Source organism: Cyprinodon tularosa, unplaced genomic scaffold (assembly GCF_016077235.1).
Source record: "Cyprinodon tularosa strain WSP-4 unplaced genomic scaffold, ASM1607723v1 ctg16, whole genome shotgun sequence".
Classification (NCBI taxonomy): Eukaryota; Metazoa; Chordata; class Actinopteri; order Cyprinodontiformes; family Cyprinodontidae; genus Cyprinodon; species Cyprinodon tularosa.
Window position 1 is genome coordinate 971,984 of NW_024038437.1, and position 22,976 is coordinate 994,959.

General features: G+C 38.9%; 1 protein-coding gene across 1 annotated transcript in view; it reads right to left on the minus strand.

Annotated features, from left to right (window-relative positions):
• Positions 1 to 2,081: 2,081 nt before the first annotated feature.
• LOC119780385 (transcriptional enhancer factor TEF-3-like) overlaps positions 2,082 to 22,976 on the minus strand; it is a 44,839-nt gene continuing 23,944 nt past the window's right edge. Inside the window, exons 3-11 of the mRNA XM_038280415.1 lie at positions 22,536 to 22,607; positions 21,252 to 21,386; positions 19,899 to 19,942; positions 19,589 to 19,650; positions 19,269 to 19,399; positions 18,873 to 19,046; positions 8,932 to 9,072; positions 8,188 to 8,340; positions 2,082 to 3,046 (exon numbers count right to left, since the gene is read on the minus strand). Coding sequence (XP_038136343.1) covers positions 2,933 to 3,046; positions 8,188 to 8,340; positions 8,932 to 9,072; positions 18,873 to 19,046; positions 19,269 to 19,399; positions 19,589 to 19,650; positions 19,899 to 19,942; positions 21,252 to 21,353 — 921 coding nt within the window. The 5' untranslated portion in view covers positions 21,354 to 21,386; positions 22,536 to 22,607 and the 3' untranslated portion in view covers positions 2,082 to 2,932. The remainder of the gene's footprint in view (positions 3,047 to 8,187; positions 8,341 to 8,931; positions 9,073 to 18,872; positions 19,047 to 19,268; positions 19,400 to 19,588; positions 19,651 to 19,898; positions 19,943 to 21,251; positions 21,387 to 22,535; positions 22,608 to 22,976) is intronic.

Consider the following 22,976-nt stretch of genomic DNA (forward strand, 5'->3'; position numbering starts at 1 on the left):
AAAATAATCTGGGATTTACATCAAAACAGAACCACAGAAGGATCGCCTTCATGCCATTCTGATGGATGCATGAAGAAGTGCTGACATACTGTCCAAAGAGCACGTCATTTATGTCCTGGTGAGGCTGCAGGGTTGCCATTTTAAACCTCAGTTGTTACTCTGGGTACCATCGCAAGACCCAGACCTCACGATACTGAGTGACACTGCAAGTTGCTCTTTAATGAATGGATAAAAGGCAGACGACTAGTTTAGGTGCAACATGGAACGAAAATAATGATCATTATTGTGATGCAGTAATTCCATAGTCATTTGCAATGACTATGACCTGGGTGACTACAAATCTTCACCAGCACAATACATATAAAATTGGCTTATTTTATGACTTTGGTGTAATAAATATTATTCCAATACCATAAATATGCATTTTCTAAAATATCCTTGTGTGAATAATTTGCAAAGCCACCTTATTCCCAAAGAGCTTTGCCCAAATTCTACATATTTAATAGCTCCAGTTTATTCAGGCTTAATAAAGAGTTTTTGACTTGGGGAGTCAAATAGCCTTCATCATATACTACTTTAACCTAGTTGCTTTTTATCGTTGCTCTGTCTGTATGATTAAGGTTGTATTCTCCGAAATAAGGTATCTTTGTACACTGCAAAAAACTGAAATCTAAATAAGTAATTTGTCTTAAAATAAGTGCCTTTTTTGTTTAATTGAACAGGTAAGTGAGGCTCTTTTCCAATGGAACAAGACAATTTACATTTAAAATAAGACAGAATAATTGTTTTATCTTATCTCAAGTACACATTTTCTAATTATTTTAAGAGTAAAAATACTAATTCCATTGGCAAATCATCTTATTTATCTACAGAGATGGGAAGTAACGAAGTACAAATACTTCGTTACTGTACTCAAGTAGATTTTTCAGATATTATTACTTTACTTTACTACTTATTTTTATGGCGACTTTTTACTTCTACTCCTTACATTTTTACACAAATATCTGTACTTTCTGCTCCTTACATTTTAAAAAAAATGGCTCGTTACTTTAGTTTTGAATCATTTCAATGGAGTTACCGTTATTATTTTTCACATTATCAATACCAAATTCAATCTAATTGGATGGGAATCTACTTTGCATTTGACGCACCACAAGATGAATCGACAGATTCGGCGGTATTCATTCGCGGCAAATCATTGCAGCTTGGTGGCGGTGGCGTTAGCATTGTAGTATGGACGACGAGATGATTGAAAATGAACACAACGGAGATCTAGTCCTATTGGCAGACATCCATTTAAAATGTAGGCAACGGCATGAAAAAAGTGGTTTCTACTTTTACTTTTATACTTTAAGTAAATTTACAAGCCTGTACTTTGTTACTTTTACTTGAGTAAAGAAGTTCAATCAGTACTTCCACTTTTTACTCAAGTACGGAAAGTGAGTACTTTTGCCATCTCTGTTTATCTAGTCAATTTAAAGTTAAATACACTTGATTTAAGACATTTTTACTTATTTCTAGATCATTTTTGCAGTGTAGGGTTTTATATTTCTGTCCAGGATACCTGTGTTTAACTCTATTATCTTCTCATCAACTCCAAACCTGCTACCTTAATCACTCAGCATGATGCTACCAACATGTAAATGTATTCAAGGTAATGTCCAGTGCTATTTTTTTTTATTGTTTTGCCACACAATTGCTTTGAATGTAGGCTAGAAAATAATATGTTTGGTCTAATCTAACTAGAGCACCTTCCACCCCATGCTTACGATATCCTCTACAAACCATAAGCAGGTCATATGATGTCGTTCTTCTTACCAATCCTGGAGCTTTTATGCTATTTAAGGCTCCATGAGGTGTTCAAAACTCCCCGAGCCGTCTGCTGTCTTTCTTGGTTCTCTTGATGTTGTTTGTAACACACCTTTAAAGATCACCTTTACAATTGGAGTGACTGCTGAAGTTCAACTGGAGTATCAGAATGATGTCATAAAATCCCAAATATTCTAGATTACAGTTGTAATGAGACAACAGTTTTATAAAAAGTACATGAAGCATTTCAACCACATGTACTTAGTAAATTGTAGGTTTATGGAGATAAATCGTTTAATAACATATGCCTTTGGATGCATACCACACTTAACAAAAAACCAGCAACATGAGTTCTGTGTGAAACACGTGTTTTTTTCCTATCAGACACAGGCCAGCTACCAAATGCAGACAATTTCAGCATACAGTTCCCATCTGGTTCAGGTCAGCAGTCTTACTATGTTCCTTCAGTAGGAGTCAGACCATTGTCAGTCAAAGACAAGAACACAATACGAGACACATTCAACGTCAACGCCAAACAAAGAGAATACAACAGGTTTCTGCCATTAGGTTCAGCTGCTCATCCTAACTTTGTAAAGAGACGAATGTGCTTCTGTACATGATCACCGAAATGCTGAGTTTAAACGAAACATTTTGGCACCATCACTTATGATCTGTGGATGTGCAAAAGAGGAATATCTTATCTTCTCTTCCAACTGTAATATTTATTCAAGTCACTAGATGGCAACCTGAGGCCGTCCAACTCAACACCCACCCCCCTGCACATGCACATCTACATTTAAAACAAGCTCTAGTTAAACATGAAGGCAGTCGACGACTCTCTCATGCAGCTTCTGTTGGTTGTTGGTTTAGAGACCAACAAGTGCAGGATGGTCCTTCATCACACTTGTTCACAGTCTTTCAGCTTCCACGGTTCATCTTCTTCAGCAGTAGTGGTCTTGCTTACGCTGACGCAGCCAGTAGTGTTTCTCAGAGTTCGCAGCCGACTCACCAGACTGTGTCTTTAAGCTCTGTGGTGTCTCTAGTCTTTTTGTTTGGGTATCCCCTTGCTTTACTCTTGCTACAACAGGTCTAGGAGCCGGTAAGTTCCAACAGTGCGACTGTGTCAGTCTTTGACTAGCCTGTAAATATGATGTTGTGCGCCATGCTCACTGGTAGACACTTCAAAGACATAAGCTATGCACAGCAGGGTCTCCAGTGTGTCCCTGTTTGTCACCACCTGGAACAGACACACAAGTTCAAAAATGTATGGCTTTATCTTAGATGGTTGTGCATTTAACAATTAAATTAATAATTTTATAATAATTAAGTAATAAGGAAAAAATTAATGTAAAAAAATGGTATTAAAGGTTACAGATTTCTTTAAAAAAAATATATATTCTGGACATTGGAGTGCAAAACCTAAGATCATACAACTTAGATTAACTGCACATAGGCCAATACACAGTTTGTGGTTTATTAGGTGTGTATGTTATATAAAATAAAAAGAATTGGGGCTTCAGTGCTTTGTTTTTGTTTAGTAATTTAACCAGACAATTTTAAGAATCTTAAGTTTAGTTTAAAAAGCTGATCCAACAGGTTCTACAGCACAAATTGAATTTTTTTTTTTACCTTTAAGGTGTTGAAATAAGAAAAAAAAACAGCCAGTAAAAGGTCATTAGTCTAAATAACAATTTTTTTCCCCAGTCACTGAATGCATCATGTGTTTAACAATACTCTTCGGTGTGGAGCTGCAACTAAGGGAAGAATATATATATTTTTTTTAATCAGTGAGGTTTTTAGAAAAAAATAGGCTAATAAAAGAAGCTGTTCTCGATTACATGTTCAGACATGTCCTCTGTGCATTCCAGCTGCAAGAAATGATGATTTTCCTGGGTTATAACAGGAAGGCTGACAGGGCTCTGATTTATTCTTTTAAGCCACCTGTCTCTATTATAAAACCTGAACGATTTAGAAATGTTGGAACCCTTTTGGACATATCAGGTTAAGCTTTTGTCTAAACATCACTAATCACCAAAATTAGATGGTAAAGAAATTTTATAATAGAAATGGCCTCTTCGTATGTAGTGCTGACTAAAGCGCTTTGCACTACATTCAGTCATTCACTCACACACTGATGGTGGCAAGCGACATTATAGCCACAGCTGCACTGAGGCTCACTGACAAAGCTTAGGCCGCCTACACTGGCGCCATCGGGCCCTCTGAACACCATCAGTAGGCAACGTCTAGCCTACCAAGATTTTGCTTGCTTGTATCACAATAGTTCTTCCAGAAACTAACAATTCAAAAGCAAACCTCTAATTCGGTTTTATAATTTTTCCCAACATCTAAACTTTTAAAAGCTGCACAGAAACCCTATTGTTTAATGAAAAATTTTCATTAATATAAAAAATTGTAAGAGGAGTGTGACAATGCCATGGCAATCCCGCAAGCACAACACAACAGCACAGCTTTCCCAACTCATTGATTTCTGTTGACTTGCAATAAATGCAACACAAGTCACAAGAGGCCCTATCCATTGTGGTGCAACAGAACATGTCCATGTATCTGCTGTCTGTATGTGATTATGAGCTGTTGGTTAATCTGAACTAAATCAGCCCATTGAGACATATAATGACATGCTGCCACGAGGTCGTCAGCGTGGGTTCAATATGGTTATTGTCTCCAGGCTCGTTTTGCAGGAATGAAGCCGTCAACAGAAGGAACACAAAATTCTTTGAACATTGTTGCTGATAATGACTCTTGTCGTTGTTGAACGCGCCACTCAGTTCACTTTCTCTCAGTGTCTGCTGTCTGAGGAGCACAGTGGCTTATTCAAGAGGATCCAGCTCACTTCAGCGTTGATGTGGAAGACAGGATCTAATAATAATAATAATAATAATAATAATAATAATAATACATTTTATTTGTATTGCACTTTACATTTAAAAAAAATCTCAAAGTGCTACAAAATTCATAGTTAAAACAAAACCGTATAATAAAAACGGTATACATAGTTAAAATGAGACATTACAGTAAAATAACATACGTAGTAAAAACAAAACAGTAAAATAACCATAAAACCACACAGATAAAATACTAACTAATGTTCATAGGCTTTTTTAAATAAAAATGTCTTGAGGCCTTTCTTGAAGGCCTCCACACTCTGTGGGACCCTAAGGGACTCTGGGAGGCCATTCCAGAGTTGTGGGGCAACTGCCTGGAAGGCCCTATCTCCCATTGTGCAGAGCTTGACTCTTGGCTGGTGCAGTCGGTGGGTGGAGGTGGTGGAGCGGAGGGTTCTGGAGGCGGTGTGAGGTGTGAGGAGTTCCTTGAGGTAAGCCGGGGCAGTTCCATGTATGCACTGGTGAGTGAGGAGGCAAAGTTTGTAATCTATTCTGTGTTGGATGGGCAGCCAATGAAGGGACCTGAGGACTGGAGTGATGTGTTCGTGTTTGCGCCTCCTCGTCAGGACCCGGGCAGCACAGTTCTGGATGTGCTGCAGCTTTTGTAGACTTTTGCCAGGGACCCCGACGAGGAGGGCATTACAGTAGTCCAATCTGGAGGAGACAAAGGCATGGATTAGCTTTTCTGCGTCGGGTTGGGAAAGGGAGGGGCGGAGTTTGGCGATGTTTCTGAGGTGGAGGAAAGAGACCTTGCAGAGGTGACGTATGTGGGAGTCAAACGTGAGATGTGGATCCAATTTGACACCAAGGTTTGTGACAGATGAGGACAGAGGGATGTTTTGACCGAAGATAGGGATACTGTTTAGGGAGAAGGACTTGGTTTGGTGTGGGGTGCCAATGAGAATGGCTTCTGTTTTGCTGCTGTTGAGCTGTAGAAAGTTTTCAGCCATCCATGTCTTTATCTCCTCCAGGCAGCAGTGAAAAGCAGATGGCAGAACTGTGGGAGAAGTGGAGTCCATTTTTATGTACAACTGGGTGTCATCTGCATAACAATGAAAAGATACCTTGTGTTTTTTGATTATCTGACCGAGTGGGAGCATGTAGATGGTGAAAAGGGTCGTCCCAAGGACCGACCCTTGAGGCACTCCGCAGCTGACTGTATGGGGTGATGAATTGGACTGTCCTATGGCAACAAATTCGGACCTTCCCGTGATATATGACTGGAACCAGTTGAGTATGGTTTCAGAGAGTCCAACTGTGGTCTGAAGACGATGGAGTAGGATGGTGTGGTCAACGGTATCAAAGGCAGATGATAAGTCCAGTAAGAGGAGGAGTGATGGTGAACCCTGGTCCGCAGTCATGAGTAGGTCATTCATGACGCGGACCAGGGCTGTCTCTGTGCTGTGTGCTGATCGGAAACCAGACTGAAATTTTTCATATAGTTTATGGGTGTGAAGATGACTGTGGAGTTGAGAAAAAACAGACTGATCTAGACTGATCTTTCACAGATTGTTGGTAGTCTCACTTAAGTGGGAATAATAAATATGCTGCAGAATGTAGGGGGAAAAAAGTTGGGTGTGGACAGTTTATAACATTTTGGAATTTCTCCTCTAACCATCTCTGTTTTTTCAATTTCTGAAGGAGTATGTTTACAAAAAGGTAAATCCAAACCTGAGAGTTCCAATCCATTTATTTTAAAGGGGCACCTTCACCTTATATCACATTCATTACAAACTCTATATACACCAGTAGCTCAATTCGGTTTCACACAGAGTTTTTCTTAAAAACGTCTGTGTTCTGCTGGCGTTTTATTTATTAGATTTGTAATTTACATCTGGTTATTGCTCAGATTGTTGGAAAACAAAGCCCTTCTTGTATAGTTACAATAACAACTGTGCTTGACTGGAGATATGATACAAAGCGTGTGCGCAGCAGGTACAGCAAGAGGTTAAGCCTGTTAGCACTTTACAGAACAGTTGGGAAAAGGAATAAAGAGAGATCTAAGATCCAGGGTTAAAAAACATAAAATAATATTTGATTCTAAGAGACATAAAACTTAAATATTGCTCAAAATAAACCATAAATACATAGCTTGTTATAAAAAAGAGGGGGGGGGGGTCTTTTATTAACTGATAAACTCTAGAAGACTACTCAAGATCAGACAAACCTAACAGGGAAATAGCATTTTTGTGCCTATTCATTTTTTATTTCATTTATTTAAAATATTACTTGCCTTAATACTGTGTCATTGTTTGAGTTTAGTAGGTAGGGGGATTTTCTTTTTCCTTGATTTTCTCGTAGGAGACAATAAGGAGGAGTCACTACAATCAATTTCTAGTGGGGAGTGGCAGACTAGTGGTTAGGGCACAGAGCTCTGAATCCTGAGTTTTTGAGTTCGATCCCCACTCCCACAGACCTAATAAGGGTCTCTGAGTTAGAACCTTAACCCCACACTGCTCCCTGGGTGCCCCACAATGGTAGCCTACTGCTTCCCAAGGGAATGGCTTAAATGCAGAGATAAATTTCTGCAATGTGAGATCAATAAAGTTCAATCATATTATAACTTAGAGATCCTGTAGTTCATTAATCTGTTTATTTAATTAATATTTGTTGGTCTTCACCCACGTTGAGATGTTTTTTTAGCAGTATAGCCGGACTCTATTACATACTTGCTGTTTATGTCTACTCACCAGGCCAGCTGCTGGAATTCTATTTAGGCTTAAAAAAAAGGACTATCAAAACACTATAAGGAACAACACTCATTATTATAGGCTTATTTAATCATAATCATCATCACATGTATTTGGTCTATTTTTTGTATGGGCATATAACATGACTATGTCCCTTTAAAAGATAGATGTCAAGTAACAAAAACACTTCAGAGAACTAAAAATATTGTTTTAGCAGAGAGGCTAATGACATATCGGGATGTGTGAAAAAGTCGAATTTTGAAATGGAACATCTATTTTTTTTTATGCTTGATGAGAAGTCAACATTTTGTATAGAACCTACAGTAGCCCTGGCTTTTTATTTCTAAAACACTTTCTCTATAACGTGTCTTTCTTCTCTAAAGAACCTTTGAGGCCTCCACAAAACATGTTGGATTTACACTTGGTTTAAATCATACACATTTGACCCTTATTCACTAAATAGGTGACATCTAAATTCAGTTAAGTTAACTCAATTTATTTAGAGCTATTGCAGTATTTTTACTGTGACATTCCTAAATATAAAGGAGGAATAGAGGGGGTGAATGAAAAGGCAGCGGACGCTTCTTGTTATCTGGTGTGCGGGTGTGAGCACTTTAAAAAAAAGATTTTGTAGTTCAAAAACAATCTTACAATGACCACACAAAAACAGCAAGATAATTAATTAATAGAAGGTAATAAGTAATAATCTTTTGTCAACAACATGGAGAATAAGCCTATACAATTAGCACTAGCTACTGGGATAAATCACATATTCTAGTATGTACCTGTAGGATAGTGAAGTTTTCCAGTACGCTGTTCATCATGTATTTCTCTGGAAGGTGTTTGAGTTTATGGATGAAATTGATCATGTATTCACATAGCGGGGATCGGTGGATCCGAAACACGTATCGTCCATTCTCAAAGCGCGCGTACTCCGTCTGAGAAAACAAACACGCAAACTTAAAATTTGGTCCCATAAATTAAAGAGAATCTAATAATCTGAAACAAGAATTAAAAACTAGGAAATGGTTAAAAATATTCCACCTATAAAAAAAACAAATATATATGTTTCACTGACACAAAAAGGGTTACAGTGGATCTATGGGATAAGCTGTAATGTGAATAATGCAATAAATCTAATGCAGCATATGGCATGCCAGATGTGACATTTAACACATTTCTCGTGACAACTGTAATCAAATAATGAAACCATTAAATGCAATCATGTGGCCTGCTGAGGCAGATGGCTCAACCAAGGGATATGATGTATCTGTGTGTGTTTGTGTTAATATTGTACAATCCATCAGTACGGCGTAGGGGCTGAGGGGACTCTATATGGTTAACTGGAAATATAAGACTTAGTTAGATTGAGGAGATTTTATGATTCGGTTTCCTGACCACAGATCAGACGTAACTGACTGGGATCCATCTAAACCGGCAGCAGCTATTCAATAAGTGAAAGAACCGTGGGATATGGTGTGGTCATGTTGAAACGAATAAAGATGTTGCTGTATTTTCCACTGTCGTACCTCGACTTTCTCCACCACCTGTTTGCCAAAAGAGCAGACCTTGGTAGAAGAGGTGATAATCATGTTCTCTGAGCTCTCGTACTGGCTGGACACACCGTAGAAGAAGGTGCTGTCGTCTTGTAGGTTTACACTGAGGTCCGCCTTGAGAAACAAAAACACAGTAGTATGATTTGACAAAAATGATTTACAGTCTACTATGCAACAAATTTAACACATTCACAACTCAACTTTGGTTCCCGTAGCCCTTATTAAAATCGTATAATGAGTAGTGTTGCGCCGATGCCATTTTATGGCCCCGATACCGGATACCTGGCTGTGCAGTATCGGCCGATACCATAACGATACCATTTATTTGAAATTGAGGTGTGTGTGTGTCAGACATGGGCAATGTGGAGTCAGCAAGTCATCTCCATGTCATGTATTTAATCTACCCAGCCAATCAACCAGGTGAGTCCAATCTGCACAGGTTAATTCACGGTGAAGATTGGACTCACCTGCTTCAGTGGCTGGGTAGAACAAATACATGACATGGAGATGACTTGTTGACTCCACATTGCCCATGTCTGGTGTGTATATATGAAGAACTACATTCTACTTGGATGTAAAATAATTGCCATTTGTCAAGCTACTGCCTACCTTTGTGAAGAAGGAAAAAGACTAATACCAAGTGAATCCAGTAGAACTTTTATTGCCTAACTGGAATGGGTGACAATAGCCGATACCAATACCACCATTTTAGTGCTGGATCGGGGCCCTGCCCGATACTGGTATTGGTGCAACACTCATAATGAGTAATAATGGAAAAATGAAAACTATGTGCTTTCCAGAGAAATTGGCTAAGATTTTAAATTAAAATATATTATTCTGATTAAAGAATGTTGAAAAAAAATATTTCTATCTTGCATAGTAGTAGCATAGTATTAGCAGTTGAATTTGGGTCAAGACTTTGACTGGGCCACACATGTATTAAAATGGCCCAGTCAAACTCTTGACCCAAATCCAACCGATAATCCAAGCTTTTATCTAAGTTCAAAGGCTAAACTCTTCTTTAGCAACTAACAAGTTTTCTTCAAAGATTTCATAAAAAAAATCTTCAATATGGACACATTTCAAAACAACAGGAGAGTACAATGGATACGAATTATTTTATAAAGCATTATAGATTTCTGGATAGAATAGATCCTACTTTTTTATTTTATGCAGAATGTTTACTTTCAAGCAAATAAAACCCAAATGTTAGAATATTAAAAATGATTTTATGATGATTTCTGTTTTTTGTTTATTTCTTTTTTTATTATTTCTTTTTTTTTTTTATATCAGAACAGCTGCAATGGCTGCTGAAATTGGACATGTTTTCAGCTCAGAAGGTATAGGCAGGCATAATGTTGTAGGTGAAGAAACACTGTTACAACAGATGTGTGAGGGTTAACAATGGTGAGTAGTGAAAAGCTAGGTTGTATTAATAAGCCTCAAAAACAGCAACAAAAGCGGCTTTTCTGATGTAAGTATCAATTTAGTAGGAATGCTGTATGTTGTGCGCCTGGATGAAGTTAAATCCTAAGACTCTGTATTTATTCAAATGCTTAAGCATTACATTGAGTTGCTGTTAGTTTTCAAAAATGTAATTTCCCTGTCAGAATCACTAGTTTTTGAAAATGTTTTAAAAGATAGATCATGCATAATGTGTGCTTTGGTTTAACCAATAAAACGTTTAGAAATGCTACTTGTTTCTAGAAAACGGGGGCCAGTGCCCCTGAAAACTGGCCATCAGCCATGTAATGGCCCCTCTATTGAAGACATAATACCAAATCAGTTTTATATGATGACATGCGTTGCCATAGAAACTTTAACTGATTAGTCCACTGGATAAATGTAGTTTTTGTTTGCATGTTTCCTTTAACAATGTCTTGAAAATAAATTTGTTGCACCAGATGATAGGATCACAACCTTCTACTGCCAGATCAGAGTCTCCAGTTTCACATGGGTTTTTTGGCTGTTATATATTGGAGTGTAAACTATTGCCCTGCTTTTTATTTTATTATTTTGCTCCGTGCCCTCATGATTTAACACTGGTCCCAACAAGGCCCCTGTGGTAAAATTGGGCTACGTTCACACTGAAGACCTTAATACTCAATTCCAATTTTTTTGTGAAATCAGATTTTTTGGCGTTGCCGGTCACATTTCCAAATATGTGAGACTTGTATGTGTTCTCCTGTGTGAACTGCATACAACGCAAGTGTCCTGTATGCGCAGTAGAGGACCCAATGACATCACAGGCCAGCTTGCTCTGTGTTTACGGAAGTAAACATGGATGGTAGTGCCGGACCACATCTAGCGATCTGTCCGTTCAGACACAGGTCGCATTTGAAAAGATCCGATTCGTATCGGATTCAGGACCACATAGCTAAGTGGCCTGTGTCACATTGGAAAAAATCGGATCTGTGTTGTTCAGATAGCCATGAAAAGATCAGATACAGGTCGCATATGGGCCAAAAAATCAGATTAGGGTCACTTCAGGCTGCGGTGTAAACGTGGCCTTTGTCTTGAATTTCCTGTGAAGGGTGGCCCTTTATGGGAAATCATACCTGTACAGACTTAAAAAAAAATAGATTACAAATATAAACAATCTGTCTGCCTTTATATTGAATGTATAAAAAAACAGAACATTATTTTAATTTCATATATTTGCGTCTTGAACAAAATGTACCCTGAAGCTGAAGTCAAAGGAAGAAGACAGTTTGGTTTCCTGATATTTAGGTCCAGGCAGCTTTTATCCTCCCAGTGGTTCAGCTTTGAAATGAGGCAGCTATAATCAGATTACAGATCAGACTGAGGTGCCATCTCCTCTGTCAGACAGCTGGGCTGTTTTACCTTTTCAACCTGTCGGGCTCTTGTCCTCTAATGGGCCATTGAGACACCGCTCAGCCTCCCCTCATCTCTTCATCACCCCGTTTGTCTTCATCCCTAGCTCTTGTAATTTCTCTATTTGTCTTCATCCCTAGGGCCGCGCGGCCCTCCCCAAACTGCCGTCCTCTGCTTCCCTAACAGCCAGCGAGGGAATTCATCCAATTATAATCATCAGCGTGCAATTGGCTGATTAGATCATGGTGGGCTGGCTGGCTGTGTAACAATTTAGCTGAGCCGGTTCAAATCAGATTCCCCCCGCACTTCAAAGGCGTGAGACAATCCGTTAGGACAGGGCCACAGGCGCTGGAGGGGAGAGGAGCTGGGCAGCCACTGGACGACAGGAGGGTTTGCAGGAAATTCAATATAGAATACCATAGCTTTGGAGGTGGGTCAGTCGCCTGTCACTGTCCCCATGCCAACCTGCACCTCAGCGCATCCCCCACAGTCATGACCTGCCTCCTGGCAGCAGTATAATGAAAAAGGTGTTCACATCTTTTCTAATGTTTTTTTTTTTCTTTTTTTATCATCACATTTTTTGGGGTGTCAGGGATTAGAGTGAGACAAGTATTTCTGCTGTTTTATTCCCCTACAGCTGTTAGTTGTATTTGTGTGTTTTTGTCATGGATGCCTTGAGGACGGGATGACCACTTTGGGATACGATAAGCCGAACACACTGAAGACACAAAGTGTTACGAGCTTGTTTTCCTCTCTCGCCGCGCAGCAGATGTCACAACCATTGATAGCACCAGGCTCTGACGTGAACCAAGAGAGTAATATTTCACAGTCGGATGTCTTGTTGGTTAGACGCCACCCTGAATTTCTGCTGCCATCCCTAACTCTTGTTCACGCTGTCTGCGTCCCTATTTGTGTTGATTCTTTATTGCTGTCTTGCTCTACTTTTCTTAGTGATATACGACATGGTTAGTCATCCCCTTCCTCCCTTAACCCCCGAATCAAATGCCATGGATCGACCAGCTGCTCTTCCCAAGGAATGGAGAAGGCCGATCCAAACACAGTGGCACTCACCAATGTCTTTCATCTCTTTACAATAAATTATGTGGATGTCAAGCATACAAGAAGGGTAAAGCCACAAATACCCTCCTATCTGGCGGAACGAGAAGCAAGGCGGCACTTTGATCCTGACTCTTTCAGTGTCCTGTGTCCCAACATTAGCAGCTACATTTTCGGCTAACAATGAGCCTCTAACCTAGAACATAATGGCCTCAAAATACAATTCATAAGTTGATGTTTCTACCAATAATGGGTCAATACTTCCCATGATCTCTTGAAAAGAATCAAGTTTTTTCAAGAGATCAGCTAGGGATTATAATTATTGCAATAATATTATAATAATACATATAAGCATATATAATATATATAAATACTATAACAATATTTTGTCTCTGTTCCTTAGAGAGTAAGAATCATAACCGCTTTCATGATCAAGTGTTTTAAGAAAATAATTAGAGAAAGGGTAAAGATGCTACTTAATATAAGCTATATTTTATATGACATTTCATGACATGCTAATAACAGAAAGGCTTTCATCTTTTCTTTTTAACCATTTTCAACTGTCATGAAATCCACTATGTATAAAGAATACATAGCGACTACTGTTTGAGTAATGAGCTCTACATGTGCTAACAGCACTGATTGCTAATGCAAGATGCTAGAGACAGTTAAATATGCCATCTCCTACATACAATTGGAACTTCAACATATCCGTTTTAAAATGATCGGAACCATTTTATAGAGGCTACATCTCAGCCTACAACATGACTCTACTGCTAACAACTTATGTATTGCAGCTCTTTTTTTCTAAAGACACTTGAAAACAGCCCAAACTACCTGCAACCTGAAGATTTACAAAAAGCAGAGATAAAAAATTGACCCCAAATTCTGAGCAGTGAATCTCTAGATTTCTCCCATATATGATTCCCTTCTGCAAAAACCAAATCTTCCTCCACAATGCTGTGTTGGATTTTGACCGTTTCGTGGCCCGCAGAGGCTGATGTGTTCACTGAGCACCACAGAGAGACACTGATCACTGAATCTGCCTTAGAAAGCAACATCGTGCCTTTGGCTAGTTTTTTCTACAGAGAGAATGATAAGCATGTTGACTCATCTATGATAGTGCCTCAAGTCTTTCCCTTATCTACAGGTGCTGGTCATAAAATTAGAATATCATCAAAAAGTAGATTGATTTCAGTAATTCCATTTAAAAAGTGAAACTTGTATATTACATTCATACATTACATACAAACTCATATATTTCAGATGTTTATTTTGTTTAATTTTGATGATTACAAATGACAACAAATGAAAATCTCAAATTCATCATATCAGAAAATTAGAATATTGTGAAAAGGTTCAAAATTGATGGCCCCTGGTGCCACACTCTAATCAGCTAATTAACTCAAACCACCTGCAAAAGCCTTTAAATGGTCTTTCAGTCTAGTTCTATAGGCTACACAATCATGGGGAAGACTGCTGACTTGACAGTTGTCCAAAAGACGACCATCGACACCTTGCACAAGGAGGGCAAGACACAAAAGGTCATCGCTAAAGAGGCTGGCTGTTCACAGAGCTCAGTGTCCAAGCACATTAATAGAGAGGCGAAGGGAAGGAAAAGATGTGGTCGAAAAAAGTGTACAAGCAAGAGAGATAACCGCACCCTGGAGAGGATTGTGAAACAAAACCCATTCAAAAATGTGGGGGAGATTCACAAAGAGTGGACTGCAGCTGGAGTGAGTGCTTCAAGAACCACCACACACAGACGTATGAAAGACATGGGTTTCTGCTGTCGCATTCCTTGTGTCAAGCCACTCTTGAACCACAGACAGCGTCAGAAGCGTCTTGCCTGGGCTAAAGAGAAACAGGACTGGACTGCTGGTGAGTGGTCCAAAGTCATGTTCTCTGATGAAAGTAAATTTTGCATTTCCTTTGGAAATCAAGGTCCCAGAGTCTGGAGGAAAAGAAGAGAGGCACTTCATCCACGTTGCTTGAAGTCCAGTGTAAAGTTTCCACAGTCAGTGATGGTTTGGGGTGCCATGTCATCTGCTGGTGTTGGTCCATTGTGTTTTCTGAGGGCCAGGGTCAACGCAGCCACATACCAGGAAGTTTTAGAGCACTTCATGCTTCCTGCAGCTGACCAACTTTTTGGAGATGCAGATTTCATTTTCCAACAGGACTTGGCACCTGCACACAGTGCCAAAGCTACCAGTACCTGGTTGAAGGACCATGGTATCCCTGTTCTTAATTGGCCAGCAAACTCTCCTGACCTTAACCCCATAGAAAATCTATGGGGTATTGTGAAGAAGAAGATGCAATACACCAGACCCAACAATTCAGAAGAGCTAAAAGCCACTATTAGAGCAACCTGGGCTATCATAACACCTGAGCAGTGCCACAGACTGATCGACTCCATGCCACGCCGCATTGCTGCAGTAATACAGGCCAAAGGAGGCCCAACTAAATACTGAGTGCTGTACATGCTCATACTTTTCATGTTCATACTTTTCAGTTGGCCAACATTTCTATAAATCCTTTGTTTTTATTGGTCTTCAGTAATATTCTAATTTTCTGATATGATGAATTTGAGATTTTCATTTGTTGTCATTTGTAATCATCAAAATTAAACAAAATAAACATCTGAAATATATGAGTTTGTATGTAATGTATGAATATAATATACAAGTTTCACTTTCTAAATGGAATTACTGAAATCAATCTACTTTTTCATGATATTCTAATTTTATGACCAGCACCTGTATGACACTGCTCACATGCTGCACATCTTTTGTGCTTGGGAAACGTTTACACTTCAAGGACGCCCGGCAATGCTCTGACCTAAACAAATCTCTGAGTAAACCTGAATTAATCCTCAGGCTGTCCTTGCATATTCTACAAAGAAAATCTGTTAACAAATCTGAACAATAGGTTTCAGTTTTGAATTCTAACCTGATTCATAACAAACCTAGAAGGTTGATGCTCACATAACATAGGCAAATTAAACACAGAGTTTGTATTTAACATGGTTAACCTCTCAAAACCCACCGGATTGCCGACGACCCATTTTAGGCGAGGCAAGGCAAATTTATTTGTATAGCACAATTCAGTACAAAGACAAGTGCAAAGTGCTTTACATGATTAAAATAGAGGAAAATAAAACAGAATCAAAGCAAGTGGGAAAAACAATAAATAATAAAAAATGCAGAAACAAGAAAGAACATTAAAAACAGTTGGACTAAAGAAAATAAAAAAGTTGAACTAATGATTTTTCAGTTGAACTTTTTAGCTAGAACAGTCGAAGGCAATCCTAAACAAATGTGTTTTTAGTCTATAGTTTTAAAGTGTTTACATATCATAACTCAGAATGCATGAAAATTACACTGGTAAAATGTTTTTCCCAATATAGACATGTTAGACATGTGTTGGAAAGCTAAGATTCTCCATAATTCAACCACCTAGTTCATTTTATGGACATAGCGAGCACCAAAGTACAATTAGCACAGATATAGCACCATGTCAAAATGTACAAAATGACAAAGTAGCCACAACAAGCAAGCATGTCCTTATAACTGCTGTTCTAAAAAAGACCTATTATTTTTTAGAATAAAAAAACAACTTTTGAGTCTTGTTTGAACTCATGCAGCTTGGGTGTTTTACTCACCCAATTTTCATGTATATATTCAGAAACTAGAAGGTGTTAGCTTTCAAATAATGTATCACACATGATTTTTTATTTTATTTTTGTATCTCTGCTTCTGTCTCCTTGAACCCCAGTCGGCCTCAGCAGATGGCCGCTCACACTGAGCCTGTTTCTGCTGGAGGTTTCTTCCTGTTAAATGAGAGATTTTCCTCTCCACTGTCGCTACAAGCATGCTTAGTGTGAGGGATTGTATTTGAGTCAATGAGTCAATGCAATCAACTGGTTTTCCTTAGATAGAAAACTTTGAATCAATTTGACTGGATGATCTGGTGAACTTTAAAGGAGAAGTTCGGTTTTTTACACTTTAAGCCCGTTTTCTGTAGTGTCCAGGATGAAATCGAATGATCGACACCAAAAGTTTGACAATTGCTCCTGTCTCTGCTTTTTGGCTCATTTAGAATCACCCCCTGGCTGCTTTAGAATGGCTAGCATAGAGCATGTCCGATAATGACAACCTTAAACGTTCTTTTTTTAAAATATGCTACTCACCGTGTCGTCAGCGCTGTTCAATGACGTTCCAAAAAAAGTTTCGTGAAGAAAAAACGTTCCTGTAGTGTTTTATTTAGCATTTTGTAAATCCCATTGAGTTCTGTAGGAATAGTCAATATTCCGCTGCCACCGGAAACGGAAATGGGGCCTGTTTACACAGTTGTAGTCTTTTCGCTTCACTCTGTGTACTCCGACGTCGAGAATCAAGAATCCACCTTTCGTATTCCATTTTCAGAGTTTTTTAAAGTGTTTAACAGAGACGTTAGCACCTCGACGTCGGAGTACACAGAGTGAAGCGAAAAGACTACAACTGTGTAAACAGGCCCCATTTCCGTTTCCGGTGGCAGGGGAATATTGACTATTCCTACAGAACTCAATGGGATTTACAAAATGCTAAATAAAACACTACAGGAACGTTTTTTCTTTACGAAACTTTTTTTGGAACGTCATTGAACAGCGCTGACGACCCGGTGAGTAGCATATTTTAAAAAAAGAACGTTTAAGGTTGTTTTAAGGACATTATCGGACATGCTCTATGCTAGCCATTCTAAAGCAACCAGGGGGTGATTCTAAATGAGCCAAAAAGCAGAGACAGGAGCAATTGTCAAACTTTTGGTGTCGATCATTCGATTTCATCCTGGACACTACAGAAAATGGGCTTAAAGTGTAAAAAACCGAACTTCTCCTTTAAAGTGCCTTGAGATGACTTGTGTTGTGAATTGGTGCTATATAAATAAACTGAATTGAAATTGAATTGAATTGAACTAAGTTATTTGCTTTTCCATTTGGGTATGCAAAATAGGCGAGACTTTCCCAAAATTAGGTGGCTATTAAGAGGTTAAAGGATAAATTCTGTGTTCAATTTGGGAAAATTAAACTGGGACATAAATACTGAATCAATAGGTGGAAGAGTGATGCTGTGTGCCTGTTTTTTATTTTAATGCCCTTTAGATTTTGGTCGAGTCCTTACATGGTGAACTTTTTGAAGTACAATTTGGTATAAAATAGCCCAAAATTAGATTTGTTGCCATTAAGTAAAATGTAGAATAATTTTCTTATTTGTATTTGCTTTTTTTAAATACAATTATTAACATTCTTTATGGAGATAAAAACTGAATCAGATGAGATGTTACAATCTTCTATGTTCATCTTCCCTTCTACGTGCATCTCAGTGTATCCTTTAAATTGTCATCATGCTTTACTCTCTTAACACTTTCAAAGTGTGTCTGGCTGTGATTTAAGAGTGTTGCACGGACATCTGTGCATGAATGTGTGTAAGGGGGGCATCTATAAATAAGGATTGCGGGGGGGATGGGTCACGAGCATTGGACTCAGTCTTATAGTGCAAAGACAGGTGTCTGGGATCACATTTCTCCTGCTGAAAGATCAGCCCTGCCACTCTCCCCAAGGCTGCTGTCTGTCACAAATATGAAAGAAACACTCACACAGACACACATCACAGACATATACAGTAATGGCAGAACCCCTCTGGACAGTAATGCACACACTGATGTCAGATAAACTGCTGATAAAGAAATAGGAGCGGTCATTTTCCATCCTTTCTGGCCTAAAGTCCAGCTTAGGAGCCTTTAACTCCAATGCTTAAGCTGTATCAACACAGTTAACACTCCAAGGCCATTAACAACCAACAGGTGCTACAAAACATTAACAAGAGTATGCTCACTTTACCCCCATGACTCAGGGAGGATTAGATGATGATGTAGGAAATTGTCAGTTCTGGTGGATAAAACAACTGAGGACGCATCAAACATAAAATACAACAATTTTATCTGAATATTAATAAGGAGGTAAAATAAAAATCAAAAAGTCTTACCCAGAATTTGACAAGAAAGAAAGCGTTGTGTGGCCCTTTGTCAAACAGCTCTTTCAGGCCTCCTTTCTTCTCTGGGAACTTGTCATAGATCTGCCGGACGTCCACAGACTCTAGATAAGCGTCACTATAGCTGGGGTTGGACTGTCCGATGTGCACAAACAGATGTTTGTTGAACTGGGGAGAAAAGAGAGACATCAGAGGACAAAACCACAGAAGTGGTGAGTTTCCAGTTATATAAACAGCAGTTGCTTTCTTACCTATTTATTTCTGTTCAGGGAGTAAAATATCTGTATCTACCGCTACAATAAAACCTGTCTATCCTTCATGTTTTTGTTTTTTTAAACAGCTGAGATATTCTCATTAAAATCGCAAATGAATAAAGGTAGCTGAGCTTACTGTCTCAGAGTCCTGAGGTTGCTCTAGAAAAGCAGAAAACTCCAGCATCCTCAGCTTGGAGCTGGCAATACTTCTCCCTTGCCAAGGGGGGGCGCCGGGAGACATGGACAGCCCTGCTGTGCTTTCATAACCTGCAAAAACAGAGTTTGCAAATGTGCTGCTAAAGTAAAATAAAGGTAAAACTTATTGAGACATAAAAACGACATAAAAGGTATTTCTCTGAGCTTTGCGTGAACTGTTTGTGGTGAGCAGAGTGAACACATCTCTCCGATGACATGACGGCATCTTTCAACACAACAGAGGAGAGGAAGAGCACCCACCTGTTATCGGGGTCGGGCCTGACGTTTGCATGGCATAACTCTGTTGGGAGAAGGGCTTAATGCTGGGAAACAGAGACAGACAGGAGAGGGAGAGGCATGTTATGCTCGATCTCTGCCCCACGACCCCATCACATGCACTAATTGGACTGTGTAACCTCGAGGGATGCTGGGAGAAGCCTGGTATGCTGATCCAGACAGCCGAGGACTTTTCTTTCTATCTCTGCTGACATGTTTTGTTTGGCTCAGAAATTCTTTTCCTGGCTGAAATCTATCTAATGACCATAAAGTTAGCAGAAGGATGGACACTTACTCCTCATGGCCTCCTGTCTGGGCTGGAAGTGTCCCATGCCAGAACTAGAAAAAAAGGAAGGAGACCAATATTATTGATATGAATCTACATCAAAAGGCGTTATTCTTCTTAATATGTTTTTTAATGTGAAATTGGGAACTGGGGTGGTTTTTAGTTTAAGTACAGTGGCATTGGATGCAGGAGTTTGCCATCCATCCAGAGGGTTTTGGGTTGAAGCCCTGGCTCTGGCTTTCATTGTCTTTGTGTCCTTGAGCAAGACACTTCAGCTGCACTGCCTTCTGATGGTAGTCAGATGGCTCGACGGTGCCGGAGTATGTCAGTAAGCCCCAGGGTGGCTACAATGTAGCTTGCTACCATGAGTGAATGACTGAATCTAGTCTAAAGTCTATATAAGTAAGACACTATTTACCTATTTCTTCATATATTTTCAAAAGAAACATCATGACTTTTGATCATTTATTATGACACAGAGAATAATAATGCGTGTTGATTGGGGAAATAAAAAAAAAAACCTGTCCTTTTTTTTATTTGTATTTCTTAGGATTTTGAGCCATGTACTCCTACTTCATGTCTGTCTATAAGCTTCTTTGCATTTCTCCATTGAAATGTATAATTCCATATAAAATAAACTGTGGTTTGTAGTTGTAATATTACAAAAAATGTATGAAGGATTCACTTTCATTTAGTTTAAGATACTTTATTTATCACAAAAGGACATAAAATGTTATTGTGAGACGAGCCCAAAATAGAAACACCATAGACCCCTTGTTGGTAACCTGGCAACCCCTAAAATATTTATTTCACTCTACATTTAGGCATCATGTGAGGTAACAATACGTATTTTTAAATATTATAAATATTGAAATTTGAAACATTCAATTTCACGATCAAAATAAGGTATTTCATTAAATAACGGGACATGATGTTATATTTTTAATTATTAGGTAATGAATTATAAAGAAATAGTACATAACTAAGTATTTAATAGGAAATTTAAAGACACATTTCTCTATTCGTTTAAAAAAAATGACTTATTTATTTGATATATAACTTCGTTTAGCTCAGGGATCTTATAATAATTATTCTAAAAATCATCTTGTAGCTACCCCCTCCCCCCTCCGTTGGTATGGTTGACCCCCACTTTGAAAACCCCTGATCTAGTTGAATCTGTGTTTTCATGAAATGTAGGATAATTGACTTCAAATTTAACAAACCAAAACAATTAATTTAATAATCATCTGAGAACAAAAAAACATGTTTTAATTTATGTATGATCAAACCTAAAGAAATCTTTTCCATTTCCTGTTAATAAAAAGCCAAAACATTCCTGTGTGATTAATTGAAATGACTCACTCCACCAGCAGCGGGGTAAGCTGGTCTCGTAAGACCCTGAAGAGCCATCTTATTCTGGAAGGCTGTGGGTGAGATGATCTGAGCCGAGGACATGGTGGCCATACTTTGAAGGGCCTTGTCTTTGGCAGCCTGATCCTAGACAGATGGACAGACAGTGCAGTGTAAGATAAACTGCCTAAATAACACCACTTACTGTATTAGCTTTGGTTTGAGTAAACAACACCCTTCTTTTATCTAACATAATCACAGCCCTAAAAGGGGAAATGAGAGGCTGAGGGCTCTTGCATCATCTGTGAATCCCTGCCAGGCGAAGAGCTGGAGAGAAGGTAATATTACCATCACGGACCTTTAGGTCAAGAGTTAAGTTTATTGCTTTGGCAGGGGCAAGCTAGTGATGACAACTAGCTTCTGTTAGAGGTCACAATAGAGGTCAAGGAAAGGATCAGGATGGCACATTGATAAAGTTTTTAAATTAGCATTAACAGCATACACATATCCTTAAAAATAAGCAAAATATGGGTCAACTAGAGAACAATTGCCATTGGTATAGTTCCTGTTTTAAAAATCTCCTCCTTCAGCTATTTCCAAACTACAGAGAGCTACCAACACTTGCCACCCAACCCAACTGGGCAAGGCCACACAGTGCATTCTTCTTCCCAGAACTAGAGAACACAAGGGCATAGCTGAAATATGGGGGTTACATGTGGCAGGGTTCTCAGTTACACTAAAGGCGTTTTTAAAAAGGCCGGCCACAGAGGCCAACCCTGTGACCAGTGTAGAGCCCTGCCAGCTAAACCCTGGTGGCTGCTGTCCAAGGTGAAGGAGAGGTGCTTTGGCTGCTGTGACTGAGAGCATGTAAGCAAATGCGGACGAGTAATGCAAACTGAGAAAGCACTGAATAGACAGGGATGTGTGAGCTCCCAGCAAACTTTTATTACCTAGTAAAAAGAGCTGGAGGCAAAGAGCTGATCTGAAAACTGTTTAAGGTCCATAATGATCAGTAACCCCTCGACCTTTTTACCGATACTGATATTTCCTCCACTCTGTCTTGGAATCTCTTTTCAATTAAAACAGCTGAACTTTAAAATAGATATGAATACCTGGCAAAGACATTAGTGCTCAAATTAACTACATTTAACAAAAAAAATGAATCTTATGCATTTGATAGACACAGAATCCATCTAAGGCAGATTTGTAATAAAATTTTTATTCACTTTAGGCTCAATACTCCAGATAAATGAAGAGAAACATCTAAAAAAAAAAAACAAGTAGAAGTTGACTCACGTAGCGTACCTTGAGCTTCACCTGGATCTCTCTGGCCTTCCGTCGGGCCAGAACTTGGATGTGACTAGACACCTGGAAGACAGAGAAAACAACAACAGGACAACTTTTACCTATGCAATTGAAAACACGGAAAAGGGTAATGACTTTAATCAATCAATATAATAGATGTATAGAGAAATATGATGGTGATCAAACTGGGGTGGTTTTTAGTTTGACCCACGCATAGTTGGTCATTTTCTAATCTGTGAACAGACTTTTACAAAACAAAACCACAAAATGATTTGGTGTGGAAGTTGTCACTCTGAACAGAACACTAAAAAGTGCAGCGTTTTAATCAAGGGTCTGAGAGGTTAGCTTCTTTTTTGAACGCATCCTTTAATCATTCTGCATTCTACAACAAAGAGCTTGACTTTGATCAGTCATTTCCTTCCCTTGCCTTAT